Source organism: Myotis yumanensis, unplaced genomic scaffold, assembly GCF_028538775.1.
Source record: "Myotis yumanensis isolate MYYU_CA2020_CCGP unplaced genomic scaffold, mMyoYum1.0.hap1 SCAF_10, whole genome shotgun sequence".
NCBI lineage: Eukaryota > Metazoa > Chordata > Mammalia > Chiroptera > Vespertilionidae > Myotis > Myotis yumanensis.
The window spans coordinates 28,973,387-28,989,905 of NW_027223761.1; the positions used below are offsets into that span (position 1 = coordinate 28,973,387).

The 16,519-nt window shown below is 49.6% G+C and overlaps 1 protein-coding gene across 3 annotated transcripts in view; it reads right to left on the minus strand.

Moving 5' to 3' along the window:
- The window catches only part of NAV2 (neuron navigator 2), a 366,387-nt gene extending 350,599 nt beyond the window's left edge, over nt 1–15,788 (minus strand). For 2 of the 3 annotated variants that reach the window (XM_070428165.1, XM_070428164.1), the window contains exon 1: nt 14,989–15,786. In XM_070428165.1, the coding sequence (XP_070284266.1) occupies nt 14,989–15,246 (258 nt within the window). In that variant the 5' untranslated portion in view covers nt 15,247–15,786. Of the gene's footprint in view, nt 1–14,988 lie in introns of all 3 variants that reach the window. The other variant, XM_070428168.1, reaches the window with a different exon arrangement.
- Between the last annotated feature and the right edge of the window lie 731 nt (nt 15,789–16,519).

Genomic DNA, 16,519 nt, shown 5'->3' on the forward strand with positions numbered 1-16,519 from the left:
TGCACAATGAATCTTGAACACCACTGCTGTGGAGGAAGAGATGCATGCTTGAAATCTCTCTCTGGCCCCATAGGACCTTTCTCTGCACACTCCCTTTCCTGCTATTAACTGTCTGAAAGAATGAATTAATTGGTTTCCCTATTGCCAAATCACACTAATATAATTGAGCACTGCCATCTCATTTCTTGCCTTGGCTTTTCTTAGGAGGTTTCTACCCAGATATTAGGGCACCGCAGAAAACACACACATGCACACACGCACACGTGTGCACACCTGAGACCTAACATTTATGGAGGATGCGTCACAATGCCAGGCACTCTGCTTCACGCACAGTACAGTGTTTGGTGCCCAGAGCAGCCCCATGAGGACACTCTCCTGCCTCTAGAGCAGGTGAAGATGCATGGGCAAGTTTAGCAACTTGCTTAAGGCCTCACCTCCAGTGGGCAGAGCTAAATCCAAACCCTGGTCTGCGTGGCTGTGACCACTTGCGCTGCCCTGACTTCTGAGGGGGGCTGGTCTCAAGTCCTCCAGGAGATCTCCACCAAGTTTGCATCAGCATCCCCTCCGAGCCCTAAGAAATACAGATGCTGAAGCCTCCCCTCAGGCCTGTATCTGTCAGGGAGACAGCTGGGCATGTGTACTGTTTTGACAACTCCACAGGCTCCTGGCAAAGGACCACTGGACATGTGCCCGGGTCAAGCCACTGGTGAAAGCAGTGTCTGGAAAGAGAACTCGCATTTCTTGATTCCAGGAACAGTGCTCTTTCAACCTCCCCACACTGCCTCACATGTTGCAGTGCTCCCAGTGGTCAAAATGGATTTTCTACAGCCTCTCGAGGTGCATCTGGGCACACACGCGTGCGCGCACACACACACACACACACACACACACACGTGCTCACACAGAGGTCCACACACATACATGTATGCATACACACACAAAGGACTTCTTGGTATCAGGCTAATCATCTTTCAGTCACAGGGCAGCTTTCCTGTCCCCACTTAGGGCCAAGGCTGAACTTGAGTGTGGCTGAGGAGGTCCCTCCTCCAGGTGGCTTGGATGGGGTTAAATGAGGCAAGTCTAGGGGAGCTGGGGGGGGCGTGGCAGAAAGCCCCTTTCCACTCCCTCTGCCACCTTTCTTCCTCCTCCAACAGACTCCTCAGTGAGGCCACCAAGGCCCCTCCCTCCACCTGTGATGGCCCATACCTGACTGAGACAGGGATGTGCACAGGACAGGAGGTTTCCATGGCACCAGTGATCATGGGAGCAGCTTTTAAATAGCCCTGGTTTACACAGAATAAGGTGAAAAGGCTCTGACATCAGCCTGAGACAATAATTTCACCAAAAGCCTGATTCAGGGGCTTAGTCTGCTGCAGTTTTATCAATGGGCTTTCCCCAAATCAACACACGACTGCAGCATGATTGAAAGGAATGCCTCAGCAGGCAGACTGATTAGACTTGCACAGCATCTGCCTCCTGAGGGAGCTTCCCTAGGCAGGATGGAGAGCCCAGCACCGCCACTTAATGAGTCCCTCCTCTTGGTGCTCCAGGATGCATCCTGCCTCCTTCACAATGACGAGCTGGAATCAGGCGATGCAATTTCCAATTGCAATTCAAGGAGAAATGGAAGGAGACTTCCCAAAAGCAAAGGATCATGGGAGTTGGGCTCTGTTCAGACTGTGGGAAGCACGGTCCAGCCTCTGCTATAGGGGCTAGAAAGGATTTCACAGCCATCTGTGAGAAAGGCTAGGGTGAAACTGCCCCTAGCTTCCGAAAGATGCCATCTCCACCGGCCAAGAGCACACCCAGCAGAACAGAGAGCTGAGGTCCTCTAATCCTGAGCTCCCAGGTTAAAGACTAGATTTCTCTTCCTTTTGCAGTTACCAGAGTGCGGCCTCCCATCAGGCTGACCAAACATTAGCTACAAAGCCAAGTGCACAAGTGAATGAGACAGAACAGTGTAAGAAATGGAGTGGCCATGTATTCTAGATGTTTCTTTTATGATACCCTCTTCTAGAGGTGCTCTTCCATTCCTCCCATGCAATAAGGTCCATGCCTCCAGACAGAGGTAGCCACTGAGTACTTTGCAAGAAGGGGGTTTCTCTTAAATACTTCTTTTGAAGGGGTGAGGGCATAAAAGCTCCTTCATTTCTTAAATTTTAATTTGCCTATGAATTGTCTGTGGGGTCTTGTTAAAATGCAAATTTTAACCTTACCTGTAGCCAGGGTGGCTCAAAGGGTCACAGGTTCAATTTCTGGTCAGGGCACATACCAGGTTGTGGGTTCCATCCCCAGTCAGGGAGCGTACTAGAAGCAATGGATCAATATTTCTCTCTCACCTCTTTCTCTCTCTCTCTTTCTCTCTCTCAAATCAATAAAAGCATATCCTCAGGTGAAGATAAAAAAAATACGCAAATTCTGATTCAGAAGGTTGGGACTAGGCCTATGGTTCTGCATTTCTAACAAAGTTCCATGTGATGCCATTAATGCTGGGCCACAGACCATACTCTTATTAACAAGGGTTTAAAGCACAAAAAGTGACCAGGAGAAAGAACAAAGAAGGAACCAGTGCATGTCGGCAAATCCAACTCTCAACTCCACAGCCTACTGTGGGCATCTCAGAGCCAGCCCTAAACTCAGACAAAATAAGAGTCTGCTCATAGGGTAAGTCCCCACCCTGAGGGAAATAAAGAAAAAAAGATACATTACCTTTTCCCAGCCAACCTGACTCATCCACTTTGCACTAAGACACTCACCCACCCTTTGCACTAGAAGCTCCCATGAAAGAAACAAAACTAAGGGTATGACATTTTGACCCATTAGCATCTTAAGGGACACATGGTAGATGCCTTTATAGGGTCTGGAGAAATAGTATAAGTAGGAGCCCTGACTTGAATTCAGACCCGGATGCTAGTCCCAGCTCTGCCTGGAATCTTGCACAAGTCCCTGTCATTTACTCACTTCCTATTTAGTAAACATTGACTATGTGCTGGGCCCCGAGTCTGCCCGTCAAGAGCCTGAGAAGCTTTGGAGGCTGGGAGAAATGACCCGGTTTGTGTGACTGGGCCGGGGTGATGAAATGAACGGCCACCTTTACAGCCCTCTCCTTTTCCCAGTCTAGTGCATCTCTCTTTCCAACTCTGTTTCGAGGAGCAAAGTACCAGTTATTTTTAAGAAACAAAAATAATCTGTCCTATTCAGGGAGAGATATTTTAAAACCACTGAATGGATTTTTCCTTCCCTGCTTTTATTGATACATCTCCTCTCCTTCCAGTTCTAAAATAAGCGCCCTGTCTGCCCATACACTAATCCAAAGGCAACACACTGCAGATGGCGGGGGCCTGGGCGAGCCAGAGGCAGAGGTCGCTTGGAAGGCACCAGACCTGGAGCACACAACAGGCAGCCTGGCCAGCTTGGCCTCGCCCGTGGCTGGCTTCCTCCGAATCCAGGTGACGAGCCGGTCTTCAAAACAGCCGTGGAATGTGGCGAGAGTTGGCTTTTGCAAAAGACACATTTCTGACCAGATTCCAGTTCTTTGGAATGGAAAACCAGCAGCTTCCTGTTACAAAATGTACCAACAGTTCATGCAGAATACACAAGTGTGGGCAATTCATATACTTTGAATCTAAATGTGGCTAAAAATATAATGAAGCTGGCATATTTTTAGCCAGGTAAACATTTTTAGGGACTAGGTCAAATTTATATTGGTCTTTGCTCTGGGATGCAGAGAAGAAATGATTCCAAATGAGTGAGAAGCAGGAACCAAAGGGGAAAGCACACAGTCCACCAGGCAGTTGGGAGTCCCTGATTCCTGGTGACCATCTCCAGCATGGGGGTCCTCTCTCAGTAGAGAGGCAGCACCTCACACAGGACAGAGCCCAGGCTGCTGTGGGAAGCAAGTCTCAGCTGGGTTTTAGTACCTCTCAGGCGGAAGAACCTTAAACAAGATTTCCTCTGTGCCCTCAGTTGTCTCTCTCCTCCCCACCCTCAACTAGATCGGGGTTCAATTAGAAGCAGCACAGAGGGCAGACCACACAGTGGGCAAGGAGGCAGGCTCTGCCCGAGGGTCAGGCCTGGCTCCTCCACTTACAAGTGGGTGACCTTAGACAAGCCGTTATGCTCTTCATGCCTTGCTTTACCTGTAAAATGGAGACCATAACAAACATGCCTACCTCAAAGGTGACTGCTTTTGTGATCACGAGATGGGAAAATCCATATAAAGTGCTAAAAGAGTACTCAGCGCATAGTAAGTGCTCAGTAAGTAATGGTGATTGTATCTATCCCAAGCCAGGCACACTTATACACACTAAGTGCTTTAATCCACATGACCCAATGAAATGCTATACTCTCCCTGGGGAAACTGAGGCTTGGCAGGGCTGACTTATCCAAGCTGCAGCCCAACAACTCTTTATTGAGTGCCTACTGTGTTCCAGGCCCTACACTAGCACCGGGGAAGTTAGCAAATGAATGAGGAGGTAGGAGTTTAATCTGGGTCTCTCTGACTTCCTGAGTGCAGGGTGTCTAAGAGGCTGGGCAGAAAAAGCATGAACATGAAATCAAAGAGTTCCAGTACTGACCATGTGGTCTTGGTCACATTTCTGACCGTCTTGGGGCCTCATATCTAAAATGGATGGAATGCCACCAGTCTCATCACCTTGTTGTGAGGCTTAAATGAGACATATGTGCAAAGTGTCTGGCCCATGGGAGGTATTCCACGGTGATCTGTTGTCACAATTATACCAGCCACAAAGAGGTTCTGGTTTTCTGACTCATTGAGCCAAATGTAAAAGCTGTCCAATAAGAAGGAATCAAGAATACTTAACTACTTGGTAGAAGGAAGAGAAAAAGAACATAGCTCAAGGCTGCTTCCAATTCTTCAAACCATCAGGGCCGTCAGAGCAGAACATCTGATCCCCATGAGTGACCTGGAAAGAACACTGGGCCAGGAGTCTGGAGGCCTGGGTTCCAGTTTTTGCTCTGCCTTCCGAGCTGAGTGACAGTGGGCAAGTCGTGCCCCTCCCTGGGCCATGTTTTCCCCATCCGTACAAAGAACCTGTGGGAATAGATGGCCTCCGAGGTCTACACTGGCTCAGATGCCCCAAGTCTTTGAGGCATAGATCATATAGACGTCCCAAGTAAGCCTGGTTATTCTAAATCTAGTTTTGTCACCTAAATGGCACTTTTCTCGCCAGGGCTTGCCTTTCTCCGTCAGGAGACAATTAACAAGCAAAGTTAGCACACCGGAAGGTCTGACAGCTCTGGGACACTTGCAGCCCACACATTTTGACATAAGCATGCGTCACTCGCAGGTCTGAAAAGAATCAAAGCAAACCAGCGTGAAACGGGGCCTGTCTGCAGAGCTGTAGCCCAGCAGCCTGTGGCAAGACAGGAAAGAGGTCCTGCCAGCTGTTCCGCACATGGATCCCGCCAGGCCCAGCAGCACAGGGGTGACCTGGGGGACAGCAGCCACAGCAGTGAGAGAAGGAGATCGTGCCAGATTGCAGCAGACTGGGGCTCCTCATTTTATCAACACGGAGCCTCTGGACACAGGCTGGGGCAGGCACAGGAGGCCCCGACCAGAAGGAACAGGGAGAGGCCAAGCCCAGGAAACGGGGAGCAGGCTCCCAGGAGAAGAGCGTTGGGAGGCTTGATAGTCTTCAGCAGCATCTCTGTATAGGACTTGGGCCTCTTCCAATAACTGGCAGAAGAAGGCGGCGGTTAGGAGCATAGATTTTAGAATCAGGAACACCCAGGTTCAAATCCTGCCACTGTCCATACCAGCTGTGTGACCTGAACAAGTTCCATGACCTCTTTCAGGCTAGCCCTCACTGATTCTTCATTTCCTCCTTACTGGTAAAACAGGGTCAATATCGGCTCAGAAAGTTCGTGTAAGGATTGCATGAGATTAAGTATGGAAATGGCACAGAAGTGGTTGCTGTGTTCATTATTCCTAGAAGGCTTGCCCCATCTGAGGACTCTCTAACGACCCTTCCCCCGCCCCCCTCTTCTGTAACGAACTAAAATCTTTCAGAACCCTTCTCAGGTGCCCCTTCGAAAGTTTTTGGGGCACCAAAACCCACCAAAGTCCATGGTGTTCTCTCCCCTTCCCAGTCTGCAGTACCGCTATTATCATACCCTGACAGTACCACTAAAATCAATGGAACAATACCATCTAATATACAATCTACGTTCAAATATCTCCACTTGTCTCTAAAATGGCCTTCCTAGCACTTATGGTTTTCCTCATCCAGGAAGCCAGTCAAGGAGTTCTCATTGGGTTTGGTTATTAAGGTCTTTGGCCTCATTTCCTGGAATGGTCTGTTACTTGCCTTTTAAATTTTTTTATCTCTCATGACACTGATAGATTTGAAGATCTGTTGAATTAAGGAGTGACCCATAATCTGAATTTATCTGATTGCTTCCTCTTGCCAACAAATGATTTTGATCCAATTCCCTATTTTTCCCTTCCTCTGTCTAAAACCAGCCCTGCCAATTACACTCAGTGATAACACTTAGTGAAACTTGAGGCCTCAGGGAACTTGGAGTTTCACACATCCCAGATGGGGTTAACTGATATTATTAAGCAGCTAGCATTTTTTTAATACTGAAAGAATATTTTCAATATTCCCAAATTCTGGGGCACAGAGGAGGAGCCAAGTGGCATAAGGATCCAGACAATGGAAATTTTACAGCCATTTACTTTGATTCAGTATTAATAATATCTTTTCAAATATTTTTATCAAAGTGCTATCACACTTGCTATTTAAGAACCTTGACTTTGGGTCAAACAGATATGAATTTAATACCAGGGTCAGCCACTTTGCTAGCTCTGCTAGATGGAAAAGTAGCCAAAACTCTCTCAGCCTTGGTTTCCTTAGGGTGTGAGATGCTTAAACCAGTGTCTCGTTCATAATAACTGCCTCTATTAAGCTTCACAATAACTCTTCAAAAGAGGCAGAGTAGGTATTACCCCGTCTCTTTTATAGATGAGGTAACTGAAGCTCAAAAGACAATGTAACTTCTTGAAGGTTACACAGCAAAGTGTCAAAAGAGATAACTAGAGCCCTAGCCAGTTTCACTCAGTGGATAGAGCGTCGGCCCAGAGACTGAAGGGTCTTAGGTTCGATTGCAGTGAAGGGCACATACTTTAGTTGCAGGGCATGTACTTCAGTTCCCCGGCCCAGGTCTGGGTGTGTGCAGGAGGCAACCAATCGATGTCTCTCCCTCTCCTTTCCACTCTCTAAAAATCAATGGAAAAATAATCTCAAGTGAGGATTAACAAAACGAATGAGAGAGAGAGAGAGAGAGAGAGAGAGAGAGAGAGAGAGAGAAAGAGACTAGAATCAAAGTCACTGACTTCCAGAGCTGTCACTTCTATTTCTTTTCAGGAAGTAGCATCTACCTCATGGGATGTTGTGAGGATTAAATGAAATGATACATTTCTGTTGGTATGCCTTATGCTTATGCTGAGACTGAGGTTATGTTCAGTGTCAGTGACCATTATGATCATTATTTTTATTGTGTCATATTGCCATGAGTAACTGATTTTGTTCAAAGGCCCCCAAAGATCTCTGGTAGGTAGGCTCATAATTATTTTGACCAAACCCTCATTTCTATCTTCTGTCTCACCAAGACGAAGGGGTTGGAACAACCTAAAATTCCCTAAAGGTATTAAGGTTTCACTTGGAAGGGGAGACAGTATATTCGGAGGCTGTGGGGCCATTGTTTGCAAAAACAAGAGAGGGTCTGTTTTCCTTGGGAAAGGAAGCACTAAACCATGAGTCATTCTTTAGGTTCTGAGTGGGAGACATAGGGTTCCTGCAAAAACGTATGTGTCACCACAATTGTCTTATGTGGATTGAAGCACAAAGCCTGACCCAGTTTTGTTCTCAAAATCACATGGCCCATTCTGCCCAAGACATTCTAGAAACACATTGTCCATCTCCTTTAACAATGTGGCCGAGTCACTATTGAAAAAGAAAAGACAGAGTTGCCATTGAAATTGACCCTATGGCTAATGGTAAAATCACCAGGCAGCTAGCCATGCCTTCGGGCACCTTAATAACCAAACTGACCATAAGGTCTAGCTCCCACCACAATCAGGCCAGGCATGAAAAAAAGAGGGCTTCCCTTCTGCCCTCAGAAAAATAAGGAACCATTCAACAGTCCAGTCAGTAGGACTGTTCCACTCTTGGTCTTGGGCAGGGTCATTGGTGTGATCACCTCCACTGTGCCAGCTCAGACTGGCTGTACACAGGAGCCTTCCCATACATTTGGTTTGCAGCAGATCCCTCGGTGTGGTTAGTGCTGTAGAGATGGCATTTCTGGGACCAAAATGTAGAGGTTGCAGTTCACAACTCTGGATATGACTCCATTGGAGGAGATTGCCCTTCATTTACTCTCACTCCCCACTCATCTAACCAAAGCCCTGCTATGCTCTCTGCTTTCACAGTGCAAGCCATCTGTCCTTTTATGTAATCAACCGTGCACTTGGGAGGCAGAGAAGTAGGGTGGAAAGAACATGAACTTGGAATGAGGAATAGTTTCCAAACTTGGCAGTGACCTTGGGTAACAGAAATAGGCAATACCTATTCCATGCTTAGTACATGGCAGGCATGGTACTCAGCAGCCTACTTGTATTATCTCACAGAACCCTCATAGCCAATCGATGAGCATCAATATTTCCGCTTTATAGGTGAAGACACTGACATTTAGGTGTTAAATATCTTGCCCAAAGCTTGGCTTCCTCATCTAAAATCCATAGACTGCTTTACATTTTACCTAGTTTCTGTGTCTCAAATTGAATTATATAAACACCACAGATTACCAAGCACATAGCAGATGCTCCACAAAGGCTCCCTTCCCTGCTGCTGAGGCTGATTCTAAGAAATAAGAAATCTCTGACCTTAAGCCAAAATCTCACTGGGTGGTTTGACTTTTTCAAGACTGGCTTCAGGAGCGTCACCAAGGCCTAATTAAAACACTTATCTCAAGGCTATGTCTCTTATGTCTTATAAGTAAATGAAATGGGACACCAATATTTGGTGCTTCCATCTTGGTCACCAAGAAAAAGAGTGTGAGAAGTGGGAAGCAAATCTAACTCTTCTGAGAGTTGGAAATCGGGCTATAATTCCTCCAGCCTGGTCTTTGATGTGTGTGTGCTTACATGTGCTTATTACTTTAAGCTGTTCCATGTGTATATATTTGTATATGTGTGTGTGTGTATATGTGTGTATACACACATATCCAGAAGTAGATATAAAATGGTACACTAAATATATATAAAATGGTACACTAAATAAGCCACCAGTTACACCCTTAAAGTGTCTTCAGAAAATTAACCCAGGGAATAAGCAATAATATGTGAACTATAAACATTCTTGCATGTTGGCAGATAACCATGCTACACATTCCCCTCCAAGAACTGAGAAAGAGAAGAAAGGGAATAACACAATAGCAAAAAAATGCACTAATCAAATCCATAATCAACTTTGATGATGGAGCACGGATTCTAATCAAAACACAATGGGGTAAAGTTGCAACAGGTTGTAAGCTTGGAGCTGAGTGCTCTTCCCAGGGGCCTTGCCTGTACTTTCTTTTTAAACATCTAAGACACCCACAGAGGATTTCAATCACTTCTAATTACTTTTTTAAAGAAATGAGTTCCAAGTTGAGCACCAGGCTCCTAAAAACAGGAAATATCAAAGAATTATACATATAATATATTTTCCCCCTGCAACTGCTTCTTAAAAATAGGCTAACCTCTCCTCAAATACCTCATGAGCATTCCTTATCTGAAGGTTGGCCGGACAGGGTTTCTGAACCAACACAGAGCCAATCTCTAAAACAATTCTTTGTGAATGGTCATAATTTATACACCACGTTAAAGAGCAAATGCTATAAAATGTTCATTCTTGGGGGAAGGCCCAGGTATCCCAGCACCAGGAAGGGAACTTGGGAGGATGTGCTGCTGCAGAGAACAGTTACCTCCCCGCACTGAGGGTCAAGACCCAGCTGCCAGTTGTGGGAGAGATTCAAGGTGAGGGGCTTGGGCAGTTGACAGTGGGGCTGCACCTTGGAGCTATTTTCTGGTTTGCTGGGCTATGTTAGGTCTTTTCACACTTGATGGAGATGGAGAGCAGGCTTAGGGGAAAATGGGCTGTCACTGGCTGAGGTGAGTTGCTGAATAATAAAAGAAGCCGTGAGAATGGCCTCCTTTCCCCTATAACCACCATGTTGAATGTTCTGAACCCCAAGCTAATAATCATAATCACTATCATTTCCCAAGGGTCTGTTATGAACTGGGTATTTTATGGACATCATCTCCCCAGTTTCTCATAACCGTCTTGTATGCTCAGAATTACTATCCACCAGGAAGCCAGCATGCAAATCCAATTTTTCAGCTCTGAGAAGACTTTATTCTTTTCTCATCACCTCTTAAAAAAAAGATAATTAGGCCTGGTCGGTGTGGTTCAATGGTTGAACATGAACCTATGAACCAGGAGGTTGGGGTTCGATTCCAGGTCAGGGTACATGCCCAATTATGGGCTCGATCTCCCGTGTGGGTTATACAGGAGGCAGACAATTAATGATTCTCTCTCATCATTGATGTTTCTATCTCTCTCTCCCTCTCCCTTCATCTCTGAAATCAATAAAAATATTTTTTTTTAAAAAAAGAAGATACTAGATACAGAGCAATTACCTACTGCGTGAAGGTGCAGCTTCCCTGTGGTGACATCAACTCCTGCTCTGCACCACTGTGTGGCCCTGCTCCTCATCTTTCCTTGTCATGCCCTCCTCACCTCACCCCTTCTCCACCCAGCCATCCCATTCCTGCCTATCACTGAAGCCCAGCCACCTTCTGCCTCCTCCAAGAGGCCCTCTGGACTTCTCCAGCCATCAGGGTCCTTCTCTTCCTTTGAAGCCCAAACTTACCTCTCAGCCCTGTCTGTGATTTGTCCTGTTGCCCTTGGTACATCAGTTATGCCTCCCAATTAGACTATAAAACCCCCAAGGCCCAGCCATGTTTTATTTACCCTGTTCATCTGCTGAACAGCTGAAGGAGGCAGCTATAGAGAGTGGAAAGACCACTGGCCTTGAAGCCAGACAACCTGAGCTGGAATTCCTGCTGTACCACACTGGGGCAGGATGACCCTAAGCAAGTGACTCCACCTCACTGAGTCTCACTTACTCTTGTTTCCCAATGGTTAGAGCAGTGGTCTTATAAATCAGGGCCTGAAAGAAATCAGGAAGTCTCTGTGGTTATCTCTGTGTAGCATCATGATTAAGGGCATGGAGTCACAGTCAGACTGTCAAAGTCCTAATTCAACTTCTGCTACTCACAGGGTCTTTAACCCAGACTTTGCCTCAGTTTCCTCATGAGTAAAATCCTATCTAAAAAAGGTGGAATATGCAAACTGACTGTCATTTCACGACAAAGATGGCTGTGTCCACAGCCAATAAGGAGGGAATATGCAAATTGATGCAACAAAGATGGCGGCAGCTGGGCTGGGACACTTGCGTCATCTCCATGGCGATGACACAGGCATTCCGCCCTGTCCAGGCTGCTCCAGGCCTCTGGGCAGCGCACACATGCAGGCACAGAGCAGTCGGGGCAGGCGGGACACTTGCTATGGGGGGGTGGGGTGGAGGGAGCTACAAGAGGGCAGCAGGGCCAGACCAAAGGTGGAAGGCGGCGGCCAGAGCCAAGGCCCGGGTACTGGGTGCCAGAGGGAAGCTGGAGCGGTAACCAGGAGAAGGAAGGCCTATTCTTGCACGAATATTCATGCATCAGGCCTCTAGTAAGAGTAATAACACTATCTCATTGGATTGTTATAAGAATCAAATGAGGTATTTTATGTAATACCTCTAGAAAAATTCCTGACACATAGGCAATGCTATGTAATGATTTGCCATTATTATATTACTAGAGGCCTGGTGCACAAAATTCATGCAGGGGAGGGAGGGGAGTCCCTCAGCCTGGCCTGAGCCCTCTCGCAATCTGGGACCCCTTGTGGGGTGTCTGACTGCCAGTTTAGGCCTGATCCCACGGATCAGGCAGTTGGACATCCCTCTTGCAATCTGGGAACGCTGGCTCCTAACCACTCGCCTGCCTGCCTGCCTCATCACCCCTAACTGCTCACCTGCCTGACTGATCGCCCCTAACAACCTCTGCCTCAGCCTCCGCCACCACAGCTTTGTCCGTAATGACGTCCGGAAGGTCGTTCAGCTGTCCGGCCTAATTAGCATATTACGCTTTTATTATTACAGATTATTGTTATAGGAAATTATTGTTATAGAAAAGGCCATATCTGCATTAAATGTTACTGTAAGGATGAAATGAAATCAACAAGTGGTTCTGCCTATTGTACTAGGCAGGTGATTGATGCTCTGAAAATCCTTGTGAACCAATTGATACCTTCTCATGGGCTTAAGGAAATAAGCTATGCCCACATGCCCTATCTCTTAAGTAGCTAATTTTACTGTGTTCCTTATTTGCCAGACACTGGGCTTAACACTTCACATATGTTATTTTTCTTAATTCTCACCATTTGTGTGGTTGTTTATGCCCATTTTTTATAGGTGGGAACACTGAGGGAAGCCCAGATAGGTTAATCGACTAGGTCACCAGCTATTATTACATGGTAGAGATAGGAAACCATGGATATCTACCTGTCTTTAAAATCTGTGCTATTGACCACTGCACAAACCAGCCTCTGCCCCAAATCCCCTAAATAAAATGGGACTCAGTGGCCCCAAGATATCATTTAACTTATCATTTTATGAGTATCTTCCAGTGATAACTATTGCACTGGGGACTACCAGATGTCAAGCCAGATGCAGCCCTTTAGCCATAATGGAGAGGCTTTCCCACATGGTGAACAGGCACCGTGTCAGGCAGACTGGGCAGTAGCTGGGTCCAAAGAAGGGAAAATCCCTTCTGCCAAGGTCACTTTGATGCCAGGGTGGTGCAGTGAGAACCAGGGTCTTCCACTTGCCACAGAGAAGAGCCCCCAGGAATCCCAGACACGCAAGGAAAAGGCAGGCTGGTAAAACCAGGATAGCCTACCGGGAAGTGGCCAATGTCCTCAGCAGTCCATCTAAACCTTCCTCATGGTCAGTGAACAAGATCCCACTGAGGGAAGGCAAGGGGGAATGGGGCATTCTGGGAACCGTGCACCAAAGGTGGGAGAGGGAAGCAAAGCCTTGAGGGATGAGCCCATGCCAGCTGCAGAACCTTTTTTCAGGAAAGAGGGTGATGAATCACCTTTCCAGATCCTTCCCAGTGCAAGTCCTCCAACAATGTTCAAGAAAGGGTCAAATGGGTGAAGCAGCACAGCTGCCTGGGTGTGAACAATCAACCCCAGCATCTACTTTCCCTCTCATTCCTCAGGTCCCATCATCAGGCTGGATGTGTCACATCCCAGAGTTACTGCTCTGGCCTCCCATGTACAGCCTACTACACATCACAAGCCCCACCTCCAAGGATGAAGGGGGGGGGGGGGTGAGGGGGGACTCTGACAGAATGTGCCCATGAGTTCATTCCCATTTCAGAGCTCGCTGGACAAATCTCGTGGCCAAGAACAGAAAAACAGAGCAGAACACAAAACCTGAGCAGAGACAGGCCGGAGGAGCTCTGGGGGAAATCTTGCCTTCCTCCCACACGCCATCACTCAAACCTGTCAGCTTCCAAAAACGTTTAGCAAGTGCAGCAGCAAGGGTCATGCTTATCAGCCTGGTGTGGGAGCTTAATCTGCTTTGAGGGCCTTCTCCAGCCCAGAGCTCCAAAAGTCTGCTTACAATTAGCTTCCAGCTCCAGTTCCTCCATCAGAAAGGCTAGGAATGTGTTGAGTTCTAGCCTCTGATCAGAGAAAGCTCAGGAGAAGGTGGAGACAGTGTCAGCAGAGACTTGAGTGCCAATAAGGTCAGCTGGTCTGTTGCCACTTCCCTGACACCAGCCCCACACTGCCTCCCCCTCTGGCTTCCTGTCTCTCCTGACCAGGACAGTCATATCCGTCAAGTAGGCCTGTCCCCAAAAGTCCCTGATGACTGACTGCCAAGAAAATACAGCGTGCCCCTGCTCCCTCCTACCAGAAGAGGGAAGAAAAAACAGCAGGGAGGGCTGGAGGCCAAGAGAACCGGATTGGCCCCTGCTGATTTCCTTAAAAGAGATTGAATGGCCAGGGCCTGTCACCCAGCCGAATTGGGTGATGTGAGCTCAGTCTGGAAAGGTAGAAGTCATCACTTCTTCTCAAGCCACCTCTCACCCCCACCCCCAGTTACCGGGGCTACCAGCACCAGGATCAAGTACCCAGGAAGGAGGGGCTTAGCTTTGGGCCGCCATTCTGAGCAGCCACCCCCACCTCCACCGCCAGCCAAGATGCTAGGAGTCTCCAGCTGGCTGCCTCAGCCGGGCACCGGCCACTCCTACTGCAGTCCCAGCACCAAGCCCGGACTCCTGTCAGTCCAAGGGATGCAGCAGGGGGTCATCTTCAAGACCAGGGAACAGGTTCACTGCCACACTCAGACTCTGCAACTAGGGGGCCATGGAGCCCAACCAGGCCTCTGGTCATTCCTTGTCAGTGATAGAAATCTCTACAAAACTGACAGACAGAGAGACGATGCCGCTTTGGGGGGCCAAGCCCTCAACATGCAGGACCTGACATTTCCAGGGCTGCATACGTTTTTTTGAAGAACACCTGGCCGCGCCGCGCCGCCCCCCCCCCACCCCCCCAGCAAAGGAAACCTCACGCAGGCCCACCTGGTCTGGTATAGATCCTTAAGGCAAACCCGGGCCACACCCACCAGCCAGCCCACTCTTCTCGCGCATCCCCCAACATGCCGCATCCCCCAACCTGCCGGCCTTAATAGAATGGTTCCCTTCTCCGCCCAGAGTAGCCCTTTCCCCCATCCAGCCATGCCAACCCCCCAAAAAAGTATCCCCCCCCCCCCCCCCCCCGAACATTGCCCCGGCACACAGCCTCTCACCTGGGTATCAAACCCGTTCTCCACCGAGCCGCTCTTCCGCAGCGGCAGCCCCTCCCCCGCCGGCTCCTGCAGCCCGTGCGCTTTCAGCGGGATCTGGCTGGGAAAGACGGTCTTGCTCACCTCCACCTTGCTTCCCAACTTGAGGTAGCAGGGCTGGGGGCCGGCCCGGGCCGGGGGCACGTGCAGAATGGGCGCGGCGCTGTGCACGGGTTTGGGCAGTCCCGACTTCATTTTGGAGGCGACCAGAATGGCCGGCATCTTCTCCCGGGGCTTCGGTTTTCCCAGCACGTCCCTGGCAGCGGCAGCGGAGGCAACCGCTAAAGGCAGCGCGGGCAGCAGAGCAGGCGCCGGGCTCGGCCCGCGAGGCGCCCACCACCAGTGGAGAAGGAAAAAAAAAAAAAAAAAAAAAAAAAAGCCGAGGTCGGGGAGCTCGGAGCAACCCGGCGAGCGCACCTTCGGGGTGCGGGAATGCTGCAGAGGATGGGTCGAGGCGCTCAACTGGTCCGGCTGGATGGATGCTGGATGGATGCTGCAGTCGGGGCGTTAGGGTCTTAACGCCCCTTCGGGGTGGCCTATTCAAGAGCTCTGGGAGGTCAGGGACTGTTGCCTCTTGCGATTCTTCTCCTGGGAACCCGAGGCTTGGAATCCCATATTAATTTGTCACTGCATCTCCGAAGTGAGGAGGCCCCTTTGGAAGAGAAGCAGCGGGCACGCACGCCTCCGTTCCGGGAGGCTGCGGGTGTGAGCGGCGAGGGAAGGCGCGAACCGCGGAGGACGGAGAGGGAGGGCGCACGGAGCTCAAGGAGTCTCAAGACCACCGAGAGGAAGCTGCCTCCCTGATGGCGAGCACCGCAGCGTCCCCCGCGACGCAGAGGCGCGGCGAGAGCCCCCGAAAGGTCTCTCTAGGCGTGACAGTCACCACTGCTCCGAAGCCCCCCGGACAGACAGCACCTGAACGCCTGCGGGTCTGCACATGCTCCGTGAGCTATAGTGCAGCAAGACTATGCCGTGGGGCGCGGGCACCGGGACGCGCGGCTGGGCAGGGCTGCGTTTGCTAGCGGCTGCCGCAGTTCCCGGGAACGCTGCGCTGGCTGCGGGGCTCCGCGCGGGGGAAGACAGGCTGCTTCCCCGCGGCTGCGGCGCGGGCTGACAGCCGGGGCCGCCCCGACGCGCCCATTGGTCCGAGGCGCGCCAATCAGCGGCCGCGGCTCTCACTGCAAAGGGGGCGTGGCCTCAACTCCGGGGCCGCGGCCGAAACTCTGGGGCGCGCTTGGCCACAAGTACAAAGCGGGCCGCGGCCGCTCTGCGGCACTGCGCTGGCGGCGCGCCTCCCGCGGGCCCACACCCCGCGCCCTGAAACCTACTTTTGAAAAATGCCCTTTCGAACGCAAACGTCCGCCTCCGTCCCCTCCGGCGGGCACGGCTCGGGGGAAGTTTTGTTTCCTTTTTCAAATTATTCTCGCCACCTTAACGGTTTAAGTCTTCCGGAGTCGCGCCCGAGGCCCCGCGGCCCCCCAGCTGGCTGCTCCCC